The 26,091-nt window shown below is 52.3% G+C and overlaps 2 protein-coding genes across 2 annotated transcripts in view; one reads left to right on the top strand and one right to left on the bottom strand.

Moving 5' to 3' along the window:
* Nucleotides 1–26,091, bottom strand: part of LOC123750801 (tripartite motif-containing protein 59-like) — a 178,388-nt gene that overhangs the window by 140,862 nt on the left and 11,435 nt on the right. The gene's annotated exons all lie outside the window — the stretch shown is intronic.
* Nucleotides 9,262–10,305, top strand: LOC138356863 (tigger transposable element-derived protein 7-like). The gene has a single exon (XM_069313232.1). The coding sequence runs from the start codon at nucleotides 9,262–9,264 to the stop codon at nucleotides 10,303–10,305; it is 1,044 nt and encodes a 347-aa protein (XP_069169333.1).

The raw sequence follows: 26,091 nt of genomic DNA, 5'->3' as shown, positions 1-26,091 counted from the left end.
AGTACAGTGCTTCCTCAGTCTAACGAACCCCGTTCTATCGAATTCCCGGAAGAGCCGAACAAATTGAATTCGATACCAAATGTTCAGTGGAACATACAAATGTTCGATTAACCCTCGGGCCGCTAGGGGTCGAAATGGGATTAACACCCACAGGCGCAACAACAAAAAAATTCCAAATTTTTTTTTTCTTTTTAATCTCTTTATTTGTGTTCCCTGAGCACAGGAAAAATAATACAAAAATTTAATTGCATTTAACGTTAATGTAAATGAGCCGAGTAGATCGGCGATGACGTCACACTTCGTCTTCGCTGGACCGCTGTGCGCCGGGGGTGAGTCAGGCACAACGGAGAAGGAGCCCGAGTTGCCTCGAATTTATTTTCGCGTTATTATTTACAGTATCTATGGCGTATTTTACACCCATTTTTTTCACTGGTGTGGTTCAATATGTTCTCACAAGAAGATTTATAAACATAAAACTGTTGTCAATGTATATTGTATCCACATATTAGTGTCACAAGTATCTGCACAAAAAACCAGCGTTGAATGTAATGAAACGCCATTTTCTGGGTGAGTCCCGGAGGCTCCCCGGAGCTATCCCAGGCTGATATGCTAATGTCAGACTTTGGCATCAGTCATGTGTATGGAGTTCTTAGGCCTACCGGGGACCACGGCCAGAACCGGGCCCCCTCAGAGAGGCAAGGGGAGCAATGGCCTATAGAAGCCCCCGTGTAGTTGGAAGCATTCTATGTCTGCCATCGACCGGAACAGGCACCCAGAAAGGTAAGCGCCCCAAAACAAACCCCTATTCTGGTTAAAATTGCTACCTAAAACCGAACTAGCGGATAGAACTCCCCAACCGAAAACAAGCAAACTAGTGTGACGTCACACACTGCCGCGCCGCTGTCTGCGCAGCTCCCCCCTCCCCGGGAGGGGGAAGGGGGAGCCCCAGACCCCCCGCGCCGGCTACCCACACCTCAGTTCTTGAGGCTGGATGTCAAAAACGCGAAAAACCGCCGACCGGAGGGAGGGAGGGATGCCGGGGAGCCTCCGGGACTCACCCAGAAAATGGCGTTTCATTACATTCAACGCTGGTTTTCTGGGGGGAGCCCCGTCGGCTCCCCGGAGCTAACTACCCACAGACAGAAAAAGAGGGACTTACCCGGGAGGCGGTCGTCGCTCACCCCTCAACTCGAAGCCGAGACAACTGGCTGCAACCGCCGACCCAAAGCAACACAGGCCCGACGAGGCCCAGGGACATTCACAAGGTAACGAGCAGCCAGGACCCTGTTCGACCGCCAAAATCCCCGCGCCCGAATATCAGACCAAGACATATTCCCAAAGACGGCAGCAAGAGCCGCGAACTTACGAATGTCATGGGCACGGGGACAGACCGCAGGCTGGCTGGACCTAATAACCCTGCGGACGACCTGAGAGACCCGAACCCGCGAACAGGGAAGAAGGGAAACCGGATCAACCAACAGCGCGTCCCCGGACACAGAAGCTGTGGCGCGCAAATAACGGCGAAGCGCCGCAACCGGACACAAAACATGATGCACCCCCGGCCTGACCAACCAAGCATCAACCACCCATGGACCCCTCCGGAACGCAGCAGTCTCATTCTTCGCCAGAAAAGAAGGAGACGGCTGCAAACGAACAAAACTATCACCACGACCAAAAGAGCAGAAACCCCTGCGCCGGAGGAGAGCATGAAGCTCCCCTACCCGACCCCCAGAGGCCAAAGCCAACAAGAAAAGTGCCTTGGAAAAACAATCCTGGACCGAAGGGGCCACAACGAAACGAGGAGATGAAAGGAAAGCGAGCACTCTGTCCAAAGACCAGGACGGCTCAGGCGACGCATGAGCAGGCCGGAGGTGAAACAATGCACGAGACAGCTTGGGAAACGGCGCAGACGTAACATCGATACCGAAAGCAAGCTGAAGCGGCTCCGCCAGCGCCGCACGATACGAAGCGACAGTGTTAGGCATAAGATGACGGTCCTGAAACAACCACGAGAGGAAGGACAAGACCACCCGAACAGACAAGGAGCTAACACGACGAAGACGCAAAAAGAAACGGAAGGACCGCCAGGAAACTTCATACTGCCGCCGAGAAGAAGCCCTCAGGTGGGACACCAACAAGGAGGCCACCTGATCACCATAGAGATGATGATAGACTCGAGTCAAAAAAACCATACGCGAAGACTCGAGGAGAAGATCGAACCAGGTACGTGACGTACCGGCCCGATCTGCTGAAAGAGGCGGAGCCGCGGGAAAACCCTCGGGTTCGGACACCGAGCAACCAGCGCCTGAAACCAAGGCTGGGCCGGCCACCAAGGGGCCAGAAGGACAACTCTCCCCCGGTAAGTCTCTAAGCGAGTCAGGACCTGGAGCAACAGCCGAACCGGGGGAAAGAGGTACAGGAACCCCCACCTCGACCAGTCGAGCCGAAAGGCATCGACCCCGACGGCCTCGCAATCGGGGAAGGGCGCCGCATAAACGGGAAGACGCCGCGACCACGCCGACGCGAAGAGGTCCACTTCGGGGCGCCCGAACGTCTGGCAAAGAAAATGGAAGGACTCGTCGTCGACCGTCCACTCTGTGGAGAGGGAAACGAAGCGAGACAGGGCGTCGGCCAAGACGTTGGACACACCCCGTACGTGAACCGCCAGGAGAGCCAAACCCCGAGAACTCAGCAGACGAGTCACCCGAAGCGACCAACCCCAAAGAGACAAGGACCGCATCGAACCCCCGCGGTTCAGGCAATGAACCACCGGAGAGCAGTCCGAATGGAGCCGAATCGTCGATCCGCGGGCCACCCGAATCCTCCCCAGAGCAAACCACACTGCCGCGAATTCCCGCACCGTACTGTGAGCTCGACGGAAGGACGGATCCCAACGCCCCTGGCCGGCCTGGTGAGCACTGGTCACAAAACCCCAGCCGAGAGACGACGCATCCGTGTACACATCGAGCGAGGGCTCGGGTAGGCGCCAAGGCACTGAACCCCGAAAAACCCGAAAAGGAAGCCGGTGACGCAGCAACCGACGCAAGTCCCCCGGGGGTCGAACCCTGCGATCGCGAGAGAGGCGGAAGGGGGAACCCCGAAGGAACCAGAACAGCCGTCGAAGCCAAACCCGACCCGGCGGGTAGACCACCATCCCGAAGTTCAGGCTCCCGCACAGCCCCTCGAGCAACCGCCGGGTGACCCGAGGGCCCTCCAGAAACAGACGAAGGCGGGACCGCAGCCGCAGGAGAGACTCCGGAGGGAGAGAGACAAGGAGGCGGTTCGAGAGTCCCACACGAGACCCAGCCAAGTCCGAACCTGAGAGGGAACCAGATGGGACTTTCTCCAGTTCACCAAGAACCCGAACCCTGGCGAGCTGGGAAAGAACCAAATCCCTGGCTAGCAAGCAAGCTGACTGGCTGGGAGCCCAAACCAGCCAGTCGTCGAGGTAGGCCAACACCCGAACACCTAGGAGACGCAAACGAGCCACCACAACCCGTGTAAGGCGCGTGAACTCGCGAGGTGCCAGGTTCAACCCGAACGGGAGACAACGAAAGCGGTAACTCAGACGCCCCACTACAAAACCGAGCCAGTCCCTGAACCGCGGAAGAATCGGGACATGCCAATAAGCGTCCCGGAGGTCCAGGGACACCATCCAAGCTCCCGGCTCCAAGAGGAGCCGAACCTGAGACAGCGTAGTCATCCGAAAGGAGGGGCAATGAACCCAGGGGTTCAGACGGGACAAGTCCAGAATGAACCGCAGGTCCGCGCAGTCCCGTTTCGGAACCGGAAACAGACGGGAAACCCATCTGAGGGACGACGTCGTTTCGACGACGCCCAAGCGTACCCACTCCAAGACGACTCGACAGAGCGCAGGGGAAGAAACATGCCCTGCCAGCCCCGACCCCCCAAAGGGGGGAGGGGCCACCTAACGCCACCGCAGGCCGCGAGACACGACCCGAAAGGCCCACGAATCGTGGGACCAGGCGCGGGCGAACAGCGCAAGCCGCCCCCCCATCGCCCCGTCAAGGGGGCAAACCGCGAAAGGGCCGGCGACCCTTACGAGACCCAGAACCCCGCACAGCGCGAACACTGCGCCGACCAGACGAGGGAGGGTCCGCAGGAGGAGCCAACCCCAAACCTGACACCAGAGGCCTACCACGACGAGAGGAACCCCAAGCCCTGGCATGACCTTTCCGGGAAGACCCACCCCGGGACCCCAGGAAAACCAACAAGTCCGACATCGGACGACAAGCCGCCGACGCAGCCTGAATAAACTGCGCCACGGCCGACTCCCCAAACAGGAGAGGACAAAAAGGAGAAGAACGCCTAAGAGCCAGAGCCCAAGCAGATTCCACGGAGGAACCCAGCACCGCCTGCCGACACGCGAGACGGGAAGCATAGAACAGGGAAACCGCATCCCGCAAAATCGGCGTGAACAGCTTCAACAAGGCAGCCGACGAACGCGCAGCCGAGGACAAGGTGCCGGACCCCGGGACGGACCCAAGCGTCCCCACATCCTCCACGAGCCAATCCGAAGACAGCTCCAGGAGGGAAAAGAACCGCAAGGCCGAACACAAAAGGCCCCGAGCGCGCAAGTCCTCCGCCACGAGCGCCGCCGAAAGGGAGGGAACCTGCACATGGAGCTGAATAACGCCCACATCGCGGGGAAGGGCAAGGGCAAACAAGCACTCATTCAGGTACTCAAGTTCACCCCCCAGGAAAACCTGAAGCACCGTGGAAGCTTCCCGCCACTCCAGCGTGCGGGAACGACAGAAGGAATGCCAGGAATCCAGACCAAACAAGGGGCAGTCTGCTAGCCAGGACGACTCCGGAACCTCGTAACGGAGCCAGAAAGGGAACGAAGTCCCAAACCTGAACGTGGACGGATCCATTTCCGAGGCATAATCCGGGTCACGCAGGGGGTAAGCTGCAAAGGCCGCTCGCACCACACCAGGTTGGATGCGATAAGCCGAAAACCTCCGGAAGGACGGAACCGACGTACCCGGGGGAACACGGAACCGAACCCGGGGAGGGGCCGACACCAAATCCAACTCGTACGCAGAGGGGGGGAAAGAAAACCCCACTCCTTGTAACAATAAGCCCCGCTCAGTGGGAAGAAAAACCCAGGCGGGGTCCAGCGGGGCCCAAGGCCCTCAAGTCAGCCCCTCCCCAGCCTCGAGGTCCGTCACCACAGGACCCGAGGCCGAGTCCTCTCCCCAAGCCCCGACCCCACAAGACAAGGACGGAGCAGCCGGAAAAGCTGGAGGAAGGGGGGCCCACTGGTCAGACCCTGAAGCTTCGGCCGGGAGACAAGACTCGAATGCCTCTGCCGCCCCCCCCGGAAGGGGCAACCCCCGAAGCTGCCCGAGTCTCGAGATCAAGTAACCCCTGCTCCGACCCCGAAACCCTCAGACGCTTCGGGGCCGGAAGCAGGGGCGGGGGACCAGAACGAACAGAAGGGGAAGGACGAGGAGGTGCGGACTGAACCAGGATCGAAGCGACCCCCACCCCCAAGTCCGGGTCTCGAAAAGCAAAGCGGGGCAGCCCCGGGGCATCCGGGGAAGCAACCAACCGAGCGCGTTGCAACAGACGAAACCTAGACTGCAACGCACGTGCCGCCTGTACCCGAATAGAATCATCAGAGGATTGGGTAAATTGAGTCACAAGCAAGCAGCAACACTCACAGGACTCAGGGTCGAAAGTATCACCGACCCAACAGGCAGCGTGGCAGAGGCAAAAGCAATGAGGGTCACCCTGAGACAAGGGGACCGAGCAACCCTCAAACTCGCACACAGCGAGTGGGGACTCCGGGGTCACATCCATCGGACCCACGCGCCCCCTAGGGGATTCCCAGGGTCCTGAGCGTTTACTTTAAGAGGACTCGCGCTCAGGTAGTCCCAGGCAGGGTGCTGCAAACCGGCGCCCAAAACTACCAAGCAAACTTCTAAAGCTGAACCCCAGGGACGTGTACACTCACGGGGACCTAGCAGGGGGCGCCACCGAGGAGAACAGTGGAAGGGCAAAAACAAACTGAATAAAATGACAGAACCCCCCACCAGGCAAAAACAAAAAGAAAAACAAAACCCCGCAAGAGGACAGCGAACCCCAAGGAACAGAGCCAGCCGCGATGTCGGGAAATACAAGCTGAGCAGCACCCTGCGCCCCTACCAGTGCAAACTGCCTCTTACCTGCCGGTAACAAGGGAGAACAGAACACCCAAGAGCCCAACAGGCAGCCGAAAAACCGAAAGGTAAAACGGACCAGCAGAGGCAGACCCCGAGGAGCCTGTGGAAGGTGGCCCCAAGCCCCAAGGGCAGTACTTACAGGGCACCTAGGGAAGGCAGCCCTAGGCGCATGCAGCCCGAGTACTGAAGATAACTCCTGGCTCTCGCACCCACAAAACTAACACCACACGCAAAGCACAGTGCAGTAGCGACACCGGAGCCAGAGCACACGACTATCGCCTATAGCATCAGCCTCAAGAACTGAGGTGTGGGTAGCCGGCGCGGGGGGTCTGGGGCTCCCCCTTCCCCCTCCCGGGGAGGGGGGAGCTGCGCAGACAGCGGCGCGGCAGTGTGTGACGTCACACTAGTTTGCTTGTTTTCGGTTGGGGAGTTCTATCCACTAGTTCGGTTTTAGGTAGCAATTTTAACCAGAATAGGGGTTTGTTTTGGGGCGCTTACCTTTCTGGGTGCCTGTTCCGGTCGATGGCAGACATAGAATGCTTCCAACTACACGGGGGCTTCTATAGGCCATTGCTCCCCTTGCCTCTCTGAGGGGGCCCGGTTCTGGCCGTGGTCCCCGGTAGGCCTAAGAACTCCATACACATGACTGATGCCAAAGTCTGACATTAGCATATCAGCCTGGGATAGCTCCGGGGAGCCGACGGGGCTCCCCCCAGAAATGTCTTATTTCTCAATAAAATATAAATTTCTTATGATTTATTTCCACTATATACACCCACTTATTCTGTATTTACATGTTTTGGCACCAGTCTTGGACATTTAGAAGTCATCAAGACTGTGATACTCGTTGAAACATTGGACATGGCACAGAGGGACTTGACACGCTATGCACCAAGTCATCACCATTTTTCTTTTCTGTTCCCTCTTGGTTGTTGACCAGCATACTACACATGCACGCTGGCCTACTGCACGCTTTCCAGTTGGTGGTAAAAACCTGAGATTGTGTGTCAAAAAGGCATCTCTGTAAGCGAGGCTGGGTGTTGGAGCATGGTGCAATACTGGGTTCAGATTGGGCCTCTGTATGCCAGGAATTACTTTGCCAAACTTCTGTAGTAATTGTGTTGCTACAGTAAAATTGAATGCACGGAAATTACGTTTACCACCTGTTTTGTCAAGATACATATTGTAACTGTTCAGCATTGTTACATCAACAAGATGGAAAAACATTTTCTTGGTCCACTTCACTGTTTTCCGTACACACACTACTGCCCCCACCATCATATCACATTTATCCACCAAATGCATGTTGATGTTATTGTCCAAGATGCAATCTGGCTTATAGATTAGTTCTCTGGTGGTTCTGTTCACCTTGCCACTGTCCAGCATTGTTCCAGCGTGAATGATGGTCAACATGTTCACTTCACGCCTGTCTTTCCACCGCACTGAAAGTACAGTGCTTCCTCAGTCTAACAGACCCCGCTCTATCGAATTCCCGGAAGAGCCGAACAAATTGAATTCGGTACCAAATGTTCAGTGGAACATACAAATGTTCGATTAAGTGAGGAATGTTCGTCCAAGCGGTCACCGAGGCCGAGTGTCGGAGCTGGCTGTCATCAACTATGATTCGCCAGAGTGTAAACAGTTATACATGTGTAGTGTTTTATTATCCTTACCCATTGTTTCTAGGGAGAAATGGTGATAAAATGGAGTCAGGGGGGTAATGGTGAGAGAGTTGTTGTCAGGAGGCAAGTGGTGTCATTAGTTAGGGTTTTTTGTTAGGGGGCAGGTAGTGTAAGTTACGTATTCTCATGGGAGGCAGGTTGTCAGCCAGGCAGCTGACAACCAGCTGAAATGGTGATAAAATGGTGTCAGGAGGGCATTGGTGAGAGAGTTGTTGTCAGGAGGCAAATGGTGTCAGTAGTTAGGGGTTTTTGTTAGGGGGCAGGTGGTGTAAGTTACGTATTCTCATGGGAGGCAGGTTGTCAGCCAGGCAGCTGACAACCAGCTGAAATGGTGATAAAATGGTGTCAGGAGGGCATTGGTGAGAGAGTTGTTGTCAGGAGGCAAATGGTGTCAGTAGTTAGGGGTTTTTGTTAGGGGGCAGGTGGTGTAAGTTACGTATTCTCATGGGAGGCTGGTTGTCAGCCAGGCAGCTGACAACCAGCTGAAATGGTGATGAAATGGTGTCAGGAGGGGATTGGTGAGAGAGTTGTTGTCAGGAGGCAAATGGTGTCAGTAGTTAGGGGTTTTTGTTAGGGGGCAGGTGTTGTCAGTGGTAGAAGTTGTCAAGGGAGGCTGGAGTAATACTGTACAGGTACAGTAGTGGTGTCAGTAAAGGCTGTAGAGGCAGGCACCACATGTGACTGGCGGCTCCTTGCTACCTCTCCAGCCCCCCCCCCCCCCACCTGCACCTGACCACCAGAGACCAGCCACTACTCCTCTCCTCTCTCGTCGTCAGATGCCAAGAGTCAATTTAATAATAATTATCGCATTATCAACACTGAGAATAGCCTTTTTATTAGAAAAATGTCATATTGGCGCAATAATAATGGTGAAAATTGTGATATATACAGTACATATTTTAAACAGTTTCAACACATTTCCTTTTCACTGAATTTTTAATAAAATTGGGGTGTAGATAACAGTTGGCTTTGTGTGGCCGGCAGGTCGCTCCTTGAGCCATTGCGGGGGAGGGGGGGGGGGGGGAGGGGGGGAGGGGGTTTTGTTTCCTGGATCTCTCCCTCCCTCCCTCTAACAGCCTACGTACTGTATTGTAATACATTAGGTTTTATGTAATACAGTACTGTACTGTATAAAATGAATAAAACTTCAAAACAGACAATATTTTATTAATTATAACAACAAACAATATTATTTGAAAACAATTTGTAAGCCTATTTAGATTAAATTTTGAGTAGGCCAATAAAACAAGCACAGGTCGTGTAAACGTTAGGCCTTGGTGAGGTGGCTGGCACCATTTGTCTCCCCTCCTCCCAGTGTGAAAACGTGTTGCTCGCGCGTGAAGGATAATTTTGAACAATTTTTATCGTTTGTGCTCTTATACTCTGTCAAGATGTCTCAGAGCAGCATTCGTGGTGTTCAGGATTTAAAACGAAAGAGAAAATATTTGTCAATTGATCAGAAAATTGATTTAATAGAGAAAGCAGAGCGTGGATACTCAGTCACCCGTCTCGCCCAAGAATTCAACATCGGTAAAGCTACAGTTTGTGATATAAAAAAGCAGAAGGATAATATTAGGAAATTCGTTGCTCAAAGTCAAACTCATGCAATAGGCAACAGGAAAACATTGAAGCCTGCTAAATATACGGATTTGGACTCTGCTGTATTCAAATGGTTTACACAGCATCGTGCGAAAGGAATTGCTGTTTCAGTTGATTCTATTAGAAATGCAGCTGAAAGACTTGCTGAAAAGTTAAACATTGACAATTTCAAGGCTAGCACTGGATGGGTATGTCAATTTAAAGAGAGGCATGGCATCATTAACAAGAAAATTTGTGGCAAAGCCTTAAGTGCAGATGTAGGAAGTGTTAATGCATTTAAATATCAACTTTCTCAGCACATGGTATCTAATAATCTAAGCTGGTTTCAAGTGTACAATGCAGATGAAACAGGCTTTAACTGGAAATGCCTTCAAAGAAACACTTTGGCCTCTAGGCTTGAGGAGAGTATTCCTGGTCGCAAGGTAAGCAAGGAAAGAATTTCAGCATTATTGTGCAGTAATGCAGATGGCAGTCACCGAACAAAGTGCGCAATTGTTGGGAAATCTGCCAACCCCAGAGCATTGAAAAACTGCATGAACAGATTACCTGTCGTTTACTACAACACCAAAAATGCCTGGTTCACACAGATTATTTTTGAAGACTGGTTCCAGAATCACTTTTGTAAAGAAGTAAGAAAGCATCAGATCAATGAGCGTGGCATTCGTCCTGCTGATGTAAAGGCAATGCTGTTGGTTGATAATGCCCCAGCTCACCCCATTGCTAAATTAACATTGCCTGATGGTAAAATAACATGTATGGCTTTACCACCAAATACTACATCTCTAATACAGCCCATGGATCAGGGGGGTTATCTATGCTCTCAAACGGCTTTATAAGAGAGCTATGAATGTAGAAATAATGGAAGTTCTGCTCTCTCAGGAAGACGAGAGGCTTAATAAGGATACAAGAGCTAGTAGAACACTAGAAAACTTCAAGAAATATTCAATTAAAGATGCTATTTACATCTGGGCCAAACAATGGAACGAGTTGAAGGTCACCACATTAAAGAACGCATGGAATAAAATTCTGAGTCCGGTACCTGATGAGAATGAAGAAGAAGATGACTGATTTTGAGGGCTTTGATAATGCGATTTTTGAGACATTAAGAGATGCTGGCGAGGAAGATTTGCAACTTTCTGATGTGACTGAGTGGTTAGATAATGATGCTGATGATCAAGGTTATGGTGAATTAACTGATGATGAGATTATCCAGTGTGTTACTGGTAATGCTGATGAGGATGCGGAAGAGGAGGAAGATACCTGTAGCATGTTACCTATTCCATATGCTGCATCATTGCAAAACCTTAATCAGCTGCTTGATATGGTTGCTGTAACTGATGATGAAGACATGGCAGATTATTATCTACACCTAAGAGGATTGAAAGATATTATAATGAAGAAGCTCATAATGAAGAAACAAACTAAGATTCAAAAGTTTTTGGTACAGCTTAACAGTAGGCCTACAGGACCAGCACCCAGCACTAGCAAGGACTCACCTGAGGATGCCCAGGCAACTGGACCAGCACCTAGCACTAGCAAGGACTCACCTGAGGATGCCCAGGCAACTGGACCAGCACCTAGCACCAGCAAGGACTTACCTGAGGATGCCCGGGCAACTGGACCAGCACCCAGCACTAGCCATAACTTACCTGGGAGTGCCAATTGAGCTGTACAACACAGTTCTAATGACATAAATGTACAAAGCATAAAAAGTGTAGTTTAAGTGATACAGTACAGTCAGTATACGTTTACTTAAGTACTGTAGTGTGATTCTAGTGGTTTTTACTTTATGTACAGACTGTAGTGTATAATGTACATTTGTTAGAAAAGTTACTGTTCCTTAATGAATTTATATTCATATCATATCTGGCACTCTCAGGGTATTGAGGCTAAAAGTCTGCACTACACAACTCAACTGTTAAGGTAAGTACAGTAAAACACAGAAACAATTTATTGCTAGATTTATAAACTAGATTTTAGATTTAGAAAGATTACATAAATTAAGGTTAAAAAATTTTTTTTTTTTTTTTTTTTTTTTGGGGGGGGGGGGTCAGAGGGGTTTTTTTGGGGGGCCGGACGGATGGAACGAATTCCGCACTGGAACGAATCGGCCTCGCCCCATATAGTTCGTTCAAGTGAGGACACACTGTATTCCACCTGTTTTTCTGAGCTCGCAATCACCAACCTGCATAGCACCTGGAAACACTGGCATTTAACTTCGTTTTGCCTTCACTGTGCCACACACTCCAGTTCTATTATCAAGCAAGAACCTAGTTAGCAAGGGACTGGAATAATAGTTATCTGTGTATAATATGTGGCCCTTGTTCAGATATGGTGCAAGCAGTGACTTCACAACACTACCTGAGAAGCCATGTTGGTCATTACCAGGAAGGTCTACATTTGTACCCGTATACATTATCATATGTAACACCATTCCTGTTTCACAGTCACAGAGTACAAAGAATTTCAATCCAAATCAGTGTCTTGTAAGGAATATACTGCTTGAAGGCGAGACGTCCTTTGAAAAGCACAAGGGATTCGTCAATCACAAGCTTCTGAGCTGGTATGTAGAAATCCCTGTACTTTCCAATAAGTTCATTCAGGACGTGCCTTACCTTCCAAAGTCTATCATCATCATTCCAGTCTTCATCATTTGCAAAGTGAAGACACCTGAGGATTTTCACAAATCGGTCTCGAGACATATATTTGCTGAACATCGGTGTTGGAACAGTATGGTCTTTGCTCCAATAATGGTCGATTACGTGTTTGACACAATTTTTCATCAACATACACAGTGCCAAAAAACCAGCGTTGAATGTAATGAAACGCCATTTTCTGGGTGAGACCCGGAGGCTCCCCGGAGCTTTACCGGCTGATATGCTAATGTCAGACTTTGGCATCAGTCATGTGTATGGAGTTCTAGGGCCTACCGGGGACCACGAGCCAGAACCTGGCCCCCTCAGAGAGGCAAGGGGAGCAATGGCCTATAGAAACCCCCGTGTGGTTGGAAGCATTCTATGTCTGCCATCGACCGGGTCAAGCATCCAGAAAGGTAAGCATTCCAAAACAAACCCCTATTCTGGTGAAAATTGCTACCTAAGCCGAACTAGTGAATAGAACTCTTCAACAGAAAACACGGAAACTAGTATGACGTCATACGTCACCGCGCCGCTGTCTGCGCAGCTCCCCCCTCCCCGGGAGGGGGAAGGGGGAGCCCCAGACCTCCCACGCCGGCTATCCACCCATCAGTTCTGAGGCTGGATGTCAAAACACGCGAAAAACGCCGACCGGAGGGAGGGAGGGTTGCCGGGGAGCCTCCGGGTCTCACCCAGAAAATGGCGTTTCATTACATTCAACGCTGGTTTTCTGGGGGGAGCCCCGTCGGCTCCCCGGAGCGAACTACCCACAGAGGAAGGTCAAAGGGACAAAACCGGGAGGCGGACACCACGCACCCCCCAAGGAGGCGAGACAACCGGCAGCAAACGCCAACCCAAGGCGCCACAGCCCCGAAAATCCCGGGAACAACACGAGAACCACGAGCAGCAAGGCCCCTGCACGAACACCAAAAATCCATGCCCGAAAGACTGCAAGGCCACGTCGCCCAGACGGCAGCAAGAGCAGCGAAGCCACGAACGCCACAGGCATGAGGGAAGAACACAGGCAGCTTAGCCGCAAGAACACGGCTGACCACCCGGGACACCATCACCCGCGAATCGGGAAGAACAGAACCGGAACGGAAAACGCGCTCCGGACCCAAACGCCGTGGCACGCAAACAACAGCAGAGGGCCGCCACTGAACACAAAAACGACACACCCCCGGCCCGACTAACAAAGCACCAACAAACCCTGGACCCCTCCAGAATGCAGCAGCCCCACCCCGCGCCAGAAAAGATGGAGACTGCTGCCATCAAACAACCAAAACGCTAAAACCGAAGGAGCAAGAAAACACAGCGAACCGACCCCCAGAGGCAAAGGCCCAAAGGAAAGAGCCGACGAAAAAACACACCGGAACCGAAGGGACACTACCAACCGAGGAGAAGACAGAGCACGCTGACCAGAGACCAGGATGGTGCAAGCGGCGCACGAACAGGCCGGAGGTGAAATGACGCACAAGACAGCTGACTAACGGTGCAGAAGCAACACCAAGACCGAAAGCAAGCTGAAGCGGCTCCGCCTGCGCCGCACGAAAAGAGGCGACAGTATGTGGCAAGACGACGGCCCCCAACCCCCACTAGAAAACCAAGCCGAGAGTAAACCAAGCCAACAAGAAGGACCCACCGAAGAAGGGACAGGAAAAGGAAGGACCGCCAAAATACCCCATACTGCCGCCAAGAAGCACGCAGGTGGGACACCTACCACGAAGCCACCCGACCACCAACCGGAGGCGAGACCACGAGGCAGAACATAAGCAGCCCCGACAAGGCCCCCCCGAGCCCAGGAAAAAGGCGGAGCCGCGAGAAGATCTCGGGCGCGACCACCGAAACCCAGGCGGCACAAGGAGATGGAACGTCTGCCGAACAGAAAAACTCCGAAGCATGCAAGCCCGCCAGGAGTTCAGAAACGACGGGTCCGACGCGAGACATCGCAAGACCCCCCCCCCCAAAAAAATAAAACAACAACAACCGGCAGGGCAAGCTAGGAAAACCAAAGAAGGCGGAAGGGTCGCCGCCAGAACAGGACCCGAACCAAGGGGCACGAACAACTGCAACAGACCGAGACAAAGAAGCACATCACAGGACACAGGCTGACCAACGCCTAAGAACACACGCAGAACATTCCTGCTGCAGAAGAGGCAGGAAGAAAGAGCAGAAGCACAAAAAAAAAAAACCAAGAGAACAACCAGGGGTGGACAATCAGGCAGGGACAAAAACCCCACGCAATCCCCAGGCACAAAACGGCAGCAAAGCGCCACTCCACAACCGGACACAGGAACAAGGACACGCCACCGTGAAACACGGTACCAATGCTCACGTGCAGCAGCAGCAGCAACAGGCACCACTGCAACATGCAACATGTAAATAGCAACTCCCCTCTGCAAAGGCAGAGAACGGAGCAGGCAGACCCCAGACAGGGCCAACGGAGACACGACAAAACCCTGCAGGCCCAGAAACCTGCACCAGGCGACCGACGGCGGAGAAACCCCGCTCGATACCTGCTGGATGAGGTACTGGGAGCTCTTTTACACCTCAAGCCCGGCCCAAGGTCAGGCCAGACCGGCCAGAGGATGGCCCACCAGGCAGCCGCTAGGAGCAGTCCACCGGCCCACATACCCCCACAACCAGGACGGGCCGGAACTGCCATACGAAAACAGGCCAGTGCGCCCTGGAAGTCCACGGACGAACCAGCAAGAAGGCTTATGCTCGCAAGTAGGTCGTGTAACAAGCACAGACCACTGAAGGTAATACAGTGTTCCCCAAAAGTGCCAATAGCACCACTGCACTCCACTGGTACTATCCCGCAAGTTCTACCAGATAGGCGGGACCCAAGAGCCAGAGCTCAAATCCTGCAAGCACAGCCAGGAGCCTCACCAGGTGAGTACAGAACCAACCCTACAACCCCCACACCTCACAACAGTAAAAAAGGAGGGTCCCCTGAATGACTCCAGCATGGGTTGGACATGCACATGAGGGGGACAGGAAGGGGTGATAAAGGGACAGTCACTGGTGTGCGAACGGTCTCAGTCGTACAAAATTATACCTAAATAAAGACAGGTATATGAACACCGCCGCATCCAGCGTCCGGCCAAAAGACGCCAGACCGCAGAAACTCACCTGGCGAATGGTGGCTCGAACTTGACACGACTCAACCGTGCCCAGAAGAACTTGGGAGCACCGCCAGGTGAAGACGCCAGAGCCGGACCCGCAGGAGAACAGGGAGAGGCGAAGGAGGCGGTCCACACCCATGACACAGAAAACCGCGGTGTCCTCCCCACAACTGGGAACCAGGACACCCCTGGCGCAAAGGGGCACATACCGCAGCCAGGGAGAAGAACGAGAGGCGAAGCACTGTAGCAAAAAAGGGCGCAAAACCCCAGCACTGAACCATCGCCCAGACCAAAACAAACTCCACGGCGCATGCGCATAACACGCTGGCCGAACCGCACACCCTCCCTGCGGGAAGGCGCCAGCCAGGACTATTGCACGAGAAAAAGAGCCAAAAGAGGAAGCAGGAACAATAAAACCGGCCAAAGAAGGAAAGAGCCCAAAAAAAGGGAACCCAAACGGGCGACAAGTAGCCCAAACGGGCGACAAGTAGCCCAAACGGGCGACAAGTAGTAGGAGCTGACAGACGTTCCAATAATGCGGGAAGTAGCGAAAAACCTTCCCGTACCCTCGAGAACACAGAAGCCAACACTAGTCCCGAAGGCACACGAAGGTGCAGGCGCACCCGAGATCAAGAGTCACGCAGAACCCCATCGAACGGGGAAACATGACAAAAACACCGTCCCAAAAAGCGGGGGAGGAAACATCCACCCACAGGACGGAACCAACCGACTCAAAGGCCAAGGAACCGAGCCCGGGGAGGGGCCGACGTCCAACAGCACGTACGGCGAGTGGGGAGGAAAGACCCCACTCCGCGTAACCACAAGCCCCGCCTAGAGGGGGATAAAACCCCCCACGGAGTCTAACGGGGCCAAGGCCCCCCCAAGTCAGCCCCTCCCCAGCCCCGGGAACCTACACGACAGGCCCCGGGGCCGAGCCGTTCCCCCAAAGCCCCGGCCGTACCAGAAAACCGGGGCAGCCGTGAAAACACTAAGGAAGGGAGCCCACTGGCAGACATACAACACGGCTGGAGGAACAGGCCCAAATGCCCCCGTCACTACCCCGGAAGGGGAATTCCCCGAGACTGCCCGAGTCTCAACACCACCAAACACCCCGCCCTGAACCTACAGACGGTAAGGAACCGGATGCAGGCAGGAAGGGTGAACCAGGGGAAAGACAAGGGGGCGTGGATGGAACCGAAGCAACCAACACCCCCAAGTCCCAAAACGAAATACAACGGGGCAGCCCCGGGGCTCCCGGGGAGGAAACCACGAGAACGTTGCCACCACCAAGGCTCAAGTGCAACGCCCCTGCTGCCCGCACCCGCTTTGTTAGCACAACTGGGTAACCGAGCCACAACGAGCAACCAAACTCGCAGGACACCGGGTCGAAGGTGTCACCGACCCCACAGGCAGCAGACGGAGGCAAAACAGAGAGTCACCCAGAGACAAAAGGTGAGAGCAACCCTCAAACTCGCTGGAAGCGAGGGGGGGGCTCTGGGGTCACATCCATCGGACCCGCGCGCCCCCAGGGGTTTCCCAGGGTCCCGAGCGTTTACTTTAAGAGGACTCGCGCTCAGGTAATCCCAGGCAGGGTACTGCTAACCGGCACCCAAGCTACCAAACAACTTTCTAAGAGCTGAACCCCCGGGACGTGTACACTCACGGGGACCTAGCAGGGGGTACCACCAGAAATACTCAGAACACAAGGGACACAAGGGGCAAGAACGAAGGCAGACCCCCCCACCAGGTATATAAACAAAAGAAAAAGAAAACCCCGCAAGAGGACAGCGTACCCAAGCGGAACAGAGCCGGCCGCTATGATTGGTAAAGACAAGCTGCACAGTACCCCGCGCCCCACCAGTGCAAACACTGCCCCTTACTCTAAGGCGAACAAGGGAGACAGAACACCCGAGCACACAAAGAGCGGCCGAAAACCAAGCGGTAAACGGCCAAGCAGGGGCAGGACCCAAGGAACTTGTGGAAGGTGGCCCCAAGCCCCAAGGGCAGTACTTACAGGGCACCTAGGGAAGGGAACCCTAGGCGCATGCAGCCCGAGTACTGAAGAATCACACCCGGCTCACGCACCACCTAGAAAACAGACACCACACTCTAGGTACAGTGCTGAAACAACCACTGGAGCCGGAGCACATAACCATTGCCTATAGCATCAGCCGAAGAACTGATGGGTGGATAGCCGGCGTGGGAGGTCTGGGGCTCCCCCTTCCCCCTCCCGGGGAGGGGGGAGCTGCGCAGACAGCGGCGCGGTGACGTATGACGTCATACTAGTTTCCGTGTTTTCTGTTGAAGAGTTCTATTCACTAGTTCGGCTTAGGTAGCAATTTTCACCAGAATAGGGGTTTGTTTTGGAATGCTTACCTTTCTGGATGCTTGACCCGGTCGATGGCAGACATAGAATGCTTCCAACCACACGGGGGTTTCTATAGGCCATTGCTCCCCTTGCCTCTCTGAGGGGGCCAGGTTCTGGCTCGTGGTCCCCGGTAGGCCCTAGAACTCCATACACATGACTGATGCCAAAGTCTGACATTAGCATATCAGCCGGTAAAGCTCCGGGGAGCCGACGGGGCTCCCCCCAGAAACACATACATTTCACCTACAGTCGTATCTTTCCATCGCTGCAAATGTGAATAATCGGATAACTCCTCATCAATGAGATCAGTCGCATATTTGTTCGTTTCATGAACAATATATTCAATTAGCGGCTCATCAAAATATGCAGTAAAATAGTCCATTTCACACATATCTGCACCTCTATCAGGGAAAATGTCTGTAATTCCAACATCTGAATTATCAAAACCAGGAATTTGTGAAACAAAATCTGTCCCATCACTCCACACAAAAACACTGGGTGTCTTTCGAGAGTCAATAGTGGCATCATGGCGAGGAAACCGTGGACCAGGAGCTGAAGCAGGTCTAGGAACAGTAGGGACGGGCAGGGACGGTGACGGAAAATTACTCCATGTTGAGGGTCTTTGTTCATGTGGTGCCATGCGGTGCCGGATGGCTTGGCCAGATGCTGCTGACATGACAAGTTGTCACTTGGCAACACCACACAGTCCACTTGCACTAGCGAAACTATTTTCCGATTCAAAGTCACTAAAATCGGAAAATGATTAACCTTCTTCAGAATAGCCGAGCAAAACATCAATATCTTGCAAGGGAGCACATGAACTGTGTGGTCTTGCACAAATTGGGGTGGAGTGAGGGTGAGGAGGCATGGGCGAGATGCTAGGCCTAGCCCTGGTGGAACCAGCATGTTCACACTTGTCGTTGGTCGTATCCACCTCTGAGGGCTGTGTGTAGTCATGATCAAAGTCTGAGTCGTCAATATCAGACTCATCACCATCTGAGAACAAATTCTTGTTAATTTTATCCTCGGTCAGAGGTCGCGAGGAACGCCTCGCTGAGCGGGGTCGGTCGTTGGAACTTGATGCGCTCGCCATGGTGTCCGCCGGGTAACGGAGGCCTGTACACAAAGGGGATCAACACTGGATTTTTTTCCCAGGCGGGGTGTGTTTATGGTCGGTTGAGGCTCGCCGATGACTACCCCTATCCCACGCAGGGCGTTTAAATTATAGCGCTAGACACGAAAGCATATATAAATGATGTGTGCGGTTTCGGTTTTGTCACTGATATCATATATATATAGGATTTGCGCGGTTTAAGGATTAAGCGAGGAATGTTTGTCCAAGCGATCACCGAGACCGAGCTGTCATTGTTGATGACAGCCACTGTCATCAACAAAGTGTAAACAGTTGTACAGTATTATATTTTGCTTTCCCGGTGGTGGTGAGAGAGTGGTGGTGGTGAGGGAGGCAGTGGTGGTGGTGAGGGAGGCAGTGGTGGTGGTGAGGGAGGCAGTGGTGGTGGTGAGGGAGGCAGTGGTGGTGGTGAGGGAGGCAGTGGTGGTGGTGAGGGAGGCAGTGGTGGTGGTGAGGGAGGCAGTGGTGGTGGTGAGGGAGGCAGTGGTGGTGGTGAGGCAGTGGTGGTGGTGAGGGAGGGAGTGATGGTGGTGGTGAGGGAGTGATGGTGGTAGTGGTGGTGAGGGAGTGATGGTGGTGGTGGTGGTGAGGGAGTGATAGTGGTGGTGGTGGTGAGGGAGTGATGGTGGTGGTGAGGGAGTGATGGTGGTGGTGAGGGAGTGATGGTGGTGGTGGTGGTAAGGGAGTGATGGTGGTGGTGGTGGTGAGGGAGTGATGGAGGCGGTGGTGGTGGGGAGGGAGGCGGTGGTGGTGGGGAGGGAGGCGGTGGTGGTGAGGGAGGCGTTGGTGGTGGTGAGGGAGGCGGTGGTGGTGGTGGTGAGGGAGGCGGTGGTGGTGGTGGTGAGGGAGGCAGTGGTGGTGGTGAGGGAGGCAGTGGTGGTGGTGAGGGAGGCGTTGGTGGTGAGGGAGGGAGGAGGTGGTGGTGAGGGAGGCGTTGGTGGTGAGGGAGGCGTTGGTGGTGAGGGAGGCGTTGGTGGTGATGTAGGGTGGTGACGTTTGTAAGAGTGGCGAAGGGGGAGGACGGTTGCTGACCACGCATGGCTGCCAAACCTCTCATCCATTCTGTATTAAAAATTTCAATCTTAGCTGTAAAATATTTATGCCAAAATATGTTAATTTTCATGTATTAACCCTTCAATTGCGCATCGCATCATATGATGCTTTGACCGACTTGCAGTAAATTGCGCATCGCATCATGTGATGCTTTGGAGTACTACGCAAGATTTAAAAGGCCCGCGGATACACGGGGTTCACCACACCTTCATCAGGGCTCTTGTAAACAAACACCATTTTTTTTTAAAATCGTGGGCCAAACTCCCGGGTGTTAGGGGCCTCAGTATTGAGTCAGCTACCAAGCCTGACGCACGCAGCATGAACTCACAGCACTGCTGTTCAGCTTGTGACCACAGCATCGCCTAAAAATGCCATAATATACTTGTTCATGCTATTATGTAGCGATGATATTATTACAGAAGACCCCTGACTGTGATAAAACTGACCAGGCTTCTGATAATAGCAGGATTGTGGTGATATTTGGCACTGTGCACCATGGAGGGAGGAGTAATGCTGTGGGAGGGAGGATGGTGGCGTTGTCTTTTGAGTGTGTGTGGCCACCTTTTATTGACTGCACTCACCATACCAGCTTAGTGGTTCGCTATGGTGAACATAAATCTAGATACTTATATATAACGTGTGTATAGTGTGAGATAACAGCGAGAGTAGGAGGTTGGGAGCCGCCATTTTGTTGAGGGAGGAGCGTCGTCTGCAGGACTTACCATGTTGTTTACTGATGACCATGATGGTCTTTGGGCACCATACCAGTTTACTTGTACAAGTATGGTGAATAAAACAGGTAGATATTTATATATAATGTGTGTATATAGCGTAATAACACCACAAACAGTATTGTTGTAGGAGAAATATTAGTGCGTCTGGCCTTGAGGGCGGCCGCCACCAGCTGACTGTGAGTAGCTACGTCTTTGTGCCTTTACTCACCATACAAGCTTAGATGTACAGTTATGGTGAACAAAACATGTAAATACTTATATATAACGTCTGTATATAAAAGCAAAAACAGTATGGTGGGTGGAGAATGGTGGCAAGTCAGGTGAGGTGAGGTGAGGGAGGGAGTGGCAGCCAGTGGCAGCCAGTCACTGCCTGCCACTGCCACTCAGCATACCAACTTAGTGGTTCGTCATGGTGAACAAAACATGCAGATACTTATATATAACCTGTGTATATAGTGTAATAACCGACAAAGTATTTGTTCACTGTTTGATGAACATAATTGAATCAACAATATGCACACCATATTTTTGAGTACAGCGATGATTCACTCATTTTATTATATAAATGTATCACACTACACACTATTGAATAATATTACAGCAAAAAAACTACGAAAAATCAATCAGAGACATTGAAATAATTAGGTAATTATCTCTTTGTGGAAACTCCGGCCTGACAGCTGGCGATCAACAGACCGCCTGGGACGCACGCTCAGTCAGCGCCTGATTTTTGCCAGAATTCCCCGCCCTATAGTGGGCAATATATGCCACTTACGATTTTTTTATTATTTTTCCTGTGATCAGTGAACACAAATTATCAGGTTAGGAAGAAAAAATTTTTTTTTTTTTTTTTTTTGGTATGCGCCTGTGGGTGTCAAATGGTATATAGCTATGCGCCATTTAAGGGTTAATATACATTATTAATCATTAACATGTTTTATTGTTTCCTGTAGAAAACAACAGCTGACTTGGCATTGTGTAGTGGTGTGTGTGGCCGGGTACCAGTGTATGTCGCTCCTTGAGTAATTCGGGGGGGGGGGGCCTGGAGGTGGTTTTTTAGTTTAGTTCATTTATTATGCACCCCCATACCCATCCCCATACCCATCTTGTGGGCGGTAGTGGAAAGGGTTACAGAGGCACATAATGGGCTCAGGGACTGAACCCCACAATTCATTTAGCTAAGCAAGTTACAATCTTGATGAGCTAGTTACAAAATTCAATATAAGTCATCACATCAACAATGGGTTCGAGATCGACCTCAAGTACAGGTTCTAAATTAAGCAACTGACATATGTGGAGAGCTAGTGTCAAAATTTATATGTTTGTCCTGCACACCACCCCCATCCAGTGGGCAGCGGTGGATAGGTTACAATCACTCAGTTACTACCTACAGTTAGCAAACTGGGGATATTTGGCTAAAATTTCTGGTAGCAGATCATTTTGAATGAAATATTTACACATCGCTGAAACATTGGTTACAGAATTGTCTCTAAATTCACGTATCTTTTCGCACTCCATCACATAGTGGCGAAAGGGGGGGGGGGGGCCCTGGAGGTGGGAGAGGATACCTGTCAACCCAGCAATTATAGACTGCTGACTCCATGCCACATGTTTGCCTTGATAATACTTGATGCTTTTCACAAAATTAAGAGAGAAAATTTTACCATTTCAGTGGCTTGTAACACATTGATCTATCATATTCCTTATTCAAAATGAAGAATGCCTAATAAATGGGCGTGTGTGTCAGTGGTGAGAGGCATGTATTAGGGGGTTAAGAAGTCAGCTAGCTAGTTTTTATTTTTTTTTTTTTTTTTTGTCGGGCGAGTTGAATGAGACGCTTCCAAGCCTGCTGCCTCAATACACCCCATGGATGGTGTGGGTGGTATGGTGGGTGTGGGGGGTGGTATGGTGGGTGTGGGGGGTGGTGTGGTGGGTAGTGTGGGGGGTGGTGTGGTGGGTAGTGTGGGGGATGGTGTGGGGGGGATGGTGGTGGGTGGTGTCGGGGATGGTGGTGGGTGGTGTGGGGGATAGTTTGGGTGGTGTGGGGGATGACGTGGGTGGTGTGGATGATGGTGTGGGTGGTGGGGGGATGGTAATTCCCCCATCTCAGATTATTATCGACACATAAAGGGCATGAAAGATATTATAATGAAGCAGCGCAAAATGAAGAAACAAACTAAAATTCAAAAGTTTTTGGTACGGTATTACAGTATGCCTACAGGAAGAGCACTAGCAAGGACTCCCTTCATGAGTCAGGTGCAATATTTCCTAATGCTAATGTGTCCTGGCATATGTATAAAAAAAAAATTAAGAAGGTTGTTGGGGCCGGACGGATGGAACGAATTCCGCACTGGAACGAATCGGCTTCGCCCCATATAGTTGGTTCAAGTGAGGACACACTGTATAACAAAACATTTATAATTATATGTGCAGTATTATATTTACATAAAAAAATGTCATACAAATATGGATGTTTTTGGGAGTGGAATGGATTAAATTTATTTCCTTTATTTGAAATGGGGAAATTTGTTTCTTAACCCTTAAATGGCGCATAGCTATATACTATTTGACACCCACAGGCGCATACCAAAAAAAAAAAAAACCAGCGTTGAATGTAATGAAACGCCATTTTCTGGGTGAGACCCGGAGGCTCCCCGGAGCTTTACCAGGCTGATATGCTAATGTCAGACTTTGGCATCAGTCATGTGTATGGAGTTCTAGGCCCTACCTAGGGCCTATAGAAACCCCCGTGTGGTAGGAAGCATTCTATGTCTGCCATCGACCGGGTCAAGCATCCAGAAAGGTAAGCATTCCAAAACAAACCCCTATTCTGGTGAAAATTGCTACCTAAAGCCGAACTAGTGGATAGAACTCCCCAACAGAAAACAAGGAAACTAGTATGACGTCATACATCACCGCGACGCTGTCTGCGCAGCTCCCCCTTCCCCGGGAGGGGGTGAAGGGGGAGCCCCAGACCTCCCACGCCGGCTATCCACCCATCAGTTCTGAGGCTGGATGTCAAAACACGCGAAAAACTGCCGACCGGAGGGAGGGAGGGTTGCCGGGGAGCCTCCGGGTCTCACCCAGAAAATGGCGTTTCATTACATTCAACGCTGGTTTTCTAGGGGGAGCCCTGTCGGCTCCCCGGAGCTAACTACCCACAGAGGAAGGTCAAAAGGACAGAACCGGGAGGCGGACACCACGTACCACCCACGGAAGCGAGACAACCGGCAGCAAACGCCAACCCAAGGCGCCACAGCTCTGAAAAATCCCGGGAACAACACAAGAACAACGAGCAGCAAGGTCCCCGCACGAACACCCAAAATCAATGCCCGAAAGACCGCAAGGACACGTCGCCCAGACAGCAGCGAGAGCAGCGAAGCCACGGGCATGAGGGAAGAACACAGGCAGCTTAGCCACAAGAACACGGCTGACCACCCGGGACACCATCATCCGCGAATCGGGAAGAACAGAACCGGATCAACGCAAAACGCACTCCGTACCCAAACGCCGTGGCATGCAAACAACAGGGAAGGGCCGCCACTGAACACAAAACACGACACGCCCCCGGCCCGACCAACACAGCACCAACAACCCTGGACCCCTCCAGAATGCAGCAGCCCCACCTCACGCCAGAAAAGATGGAGACTGCTGCCACCGAACAACCAAAACGCTAAAACTGAAGGAGCAAGAAAATTCAGCGACCCGACCCCCAGAGGCAAAGGCCAAAAGGAAGGAGCCGACGGAAAAACACACCGGAAACGAAGGGGCACTACCAACCGAGGAGAAGACAGATCACGCTGACCAGAGACCAGGATGGTGCAAGCAGCGCACAAACAGGCCGGAGGTGAAACGACACACGAGACAGCTTACTAACAGTGCAGAAGCAACACCAAGACCGAAAGCAAGCCGAAGCGGCTCCGCCAGCGCCGTACGAAAAGAGGGGACAGTATGTGGCAAGACGACGGCCCCCAACCCCCGCCAGAAAACCAAGCCGAGAGTAAACCAAGCTAACAAGAGTAACCACCTAAGAAGGGGCAGGAAAAGGAAGGACCGCCAAAATACCCCATACTGCCGCCAAGAGAAGCACGCAGGTGGGACACCTACCACGAAGCCACCCGACCACCAACCGGAGGTGAGACCGCGAGGCAGAACATAAGCAGCCTCGACAAGGCCCCTCCGAGCCCAGGAAAAGGCGGAGCCGCAGGAAGATCTCGGGCGCGACCACCGAAACCCAGGCGGCACAAGATGGAACGTCTGCCGAACAGAAAAACTCCCCAAAGCATGCAAGCCCGCCAGGAGTTCAGAAACGACGGGTCCGAAGCGAGACATCGCAAGACCCCAAAAAAAAAACAGCAGGGCAAGCTAAGAAACCAAAGAAGGCGGAAGGGTTGCAGCCAGAACAGTACCCGAATAAAGTTGTACAAACAACTGCAATAGACCGAAACAAAGAAGCACACCACAGGACACAGGCTGAAAAATGCCCAAGAACACACGCAGAACACCCCTGCTGCAGAGGAGGCAGGAAGAAAGAGCAGAAGCACAAAAACCCCAGGAAAACAACCAGGGGTGGACAATCAGGCAGGGACAGAAAACCTCCACGCACATGAGAGGGCCAAACCAGGTACCTGAAGACCACAAAAAACAACAAGCAAACCCCCATACGCAAACCCCAGGCACAAAACAGCAGCAAAGTGCCACACCACAACCGGACACAGGAACAAGGACACGCCACCGTGAAACACGGTACCAATGCACACTTGCAGTAGTAGCAACAGGCACCACCGCTACATGCAACATGTAAATAGCAACTCCCTTCTGCAAAGGCAGAGAACGGAGCAGGCAGACCCCAGACAGGGCCAACGGAGACACGACAAAACCCAGCAGGCCCAGAAACCTGCACCAGGCGACCGACGGCGGAGAAACCCCGCTCGATACCTGCTGGATGGGGTACGTGGAGCTCATTTACACCCCAAGCCCGGCCCGAGGCCAGGCTAGACCGGCCAGAGGCCAGGCTAGACCGGCCAGAGGCCAGGCTAGACCGGCCAGAGGGTGGCCCACCAGGCAGCTGCTTGGAGCGGCCCGCCGGCCCACATACCCCCACAACCAGGATGGGCCGGAACTGCTATTCGAAAACAGGCTAGTGTGCCCTGGAAGTCCACAGACGAACCAGCAAGAAGGCTAATGCTCGCAAGTAGGTCGTGTAACAACCACAGACCTCTGATGGTAAGACAGTGTTCCCCAATTGTGCCTATAGCACCACTGCACTCCACTGGTACTATCCCGCAAGTTCTACCAGATAGGCGGGACCCAAGAGCCAGAGCTCAAACCCTGCAAGCACAGCCAGGAGCCTTACCAGGTGAGTACAGAACCAACCCCATAACCCCCACACCTCACAACATGAAAAAAGGTGGGTCCCCTGAATGACTCTAGCATGGGTTGGACATGCACATGAGGCAGGAAGGGTTGAAAAAGGGACAGTCACTGGTGTGCGAACGGTCTCAGTCGTACAAAAATATACCTAAATAAAGACAGGTATATAAACAACACCGCATCCAGCGCCCGGCCAAA

The sequence above is a fragment of the Procambarus clarkii genome, chromosome 1, assembly GCF_040958095.1.
Source record: "Procambarus clarkii isolate CNS0578487 chromosome 1, FALCON_Pclarkii_2.0, whole genome shotgun sequence".
In the NCBI taxonomy this organism is placed as follows: Eukaryota; Metazoa; Arthropoda; class Malacostraca; order Decapoda; family Cambaridae; genus Procambarus; species Procambarus clarkii.
This window is presented reverse-complemented; position numbering and strand designations above follow the sequence as displayed.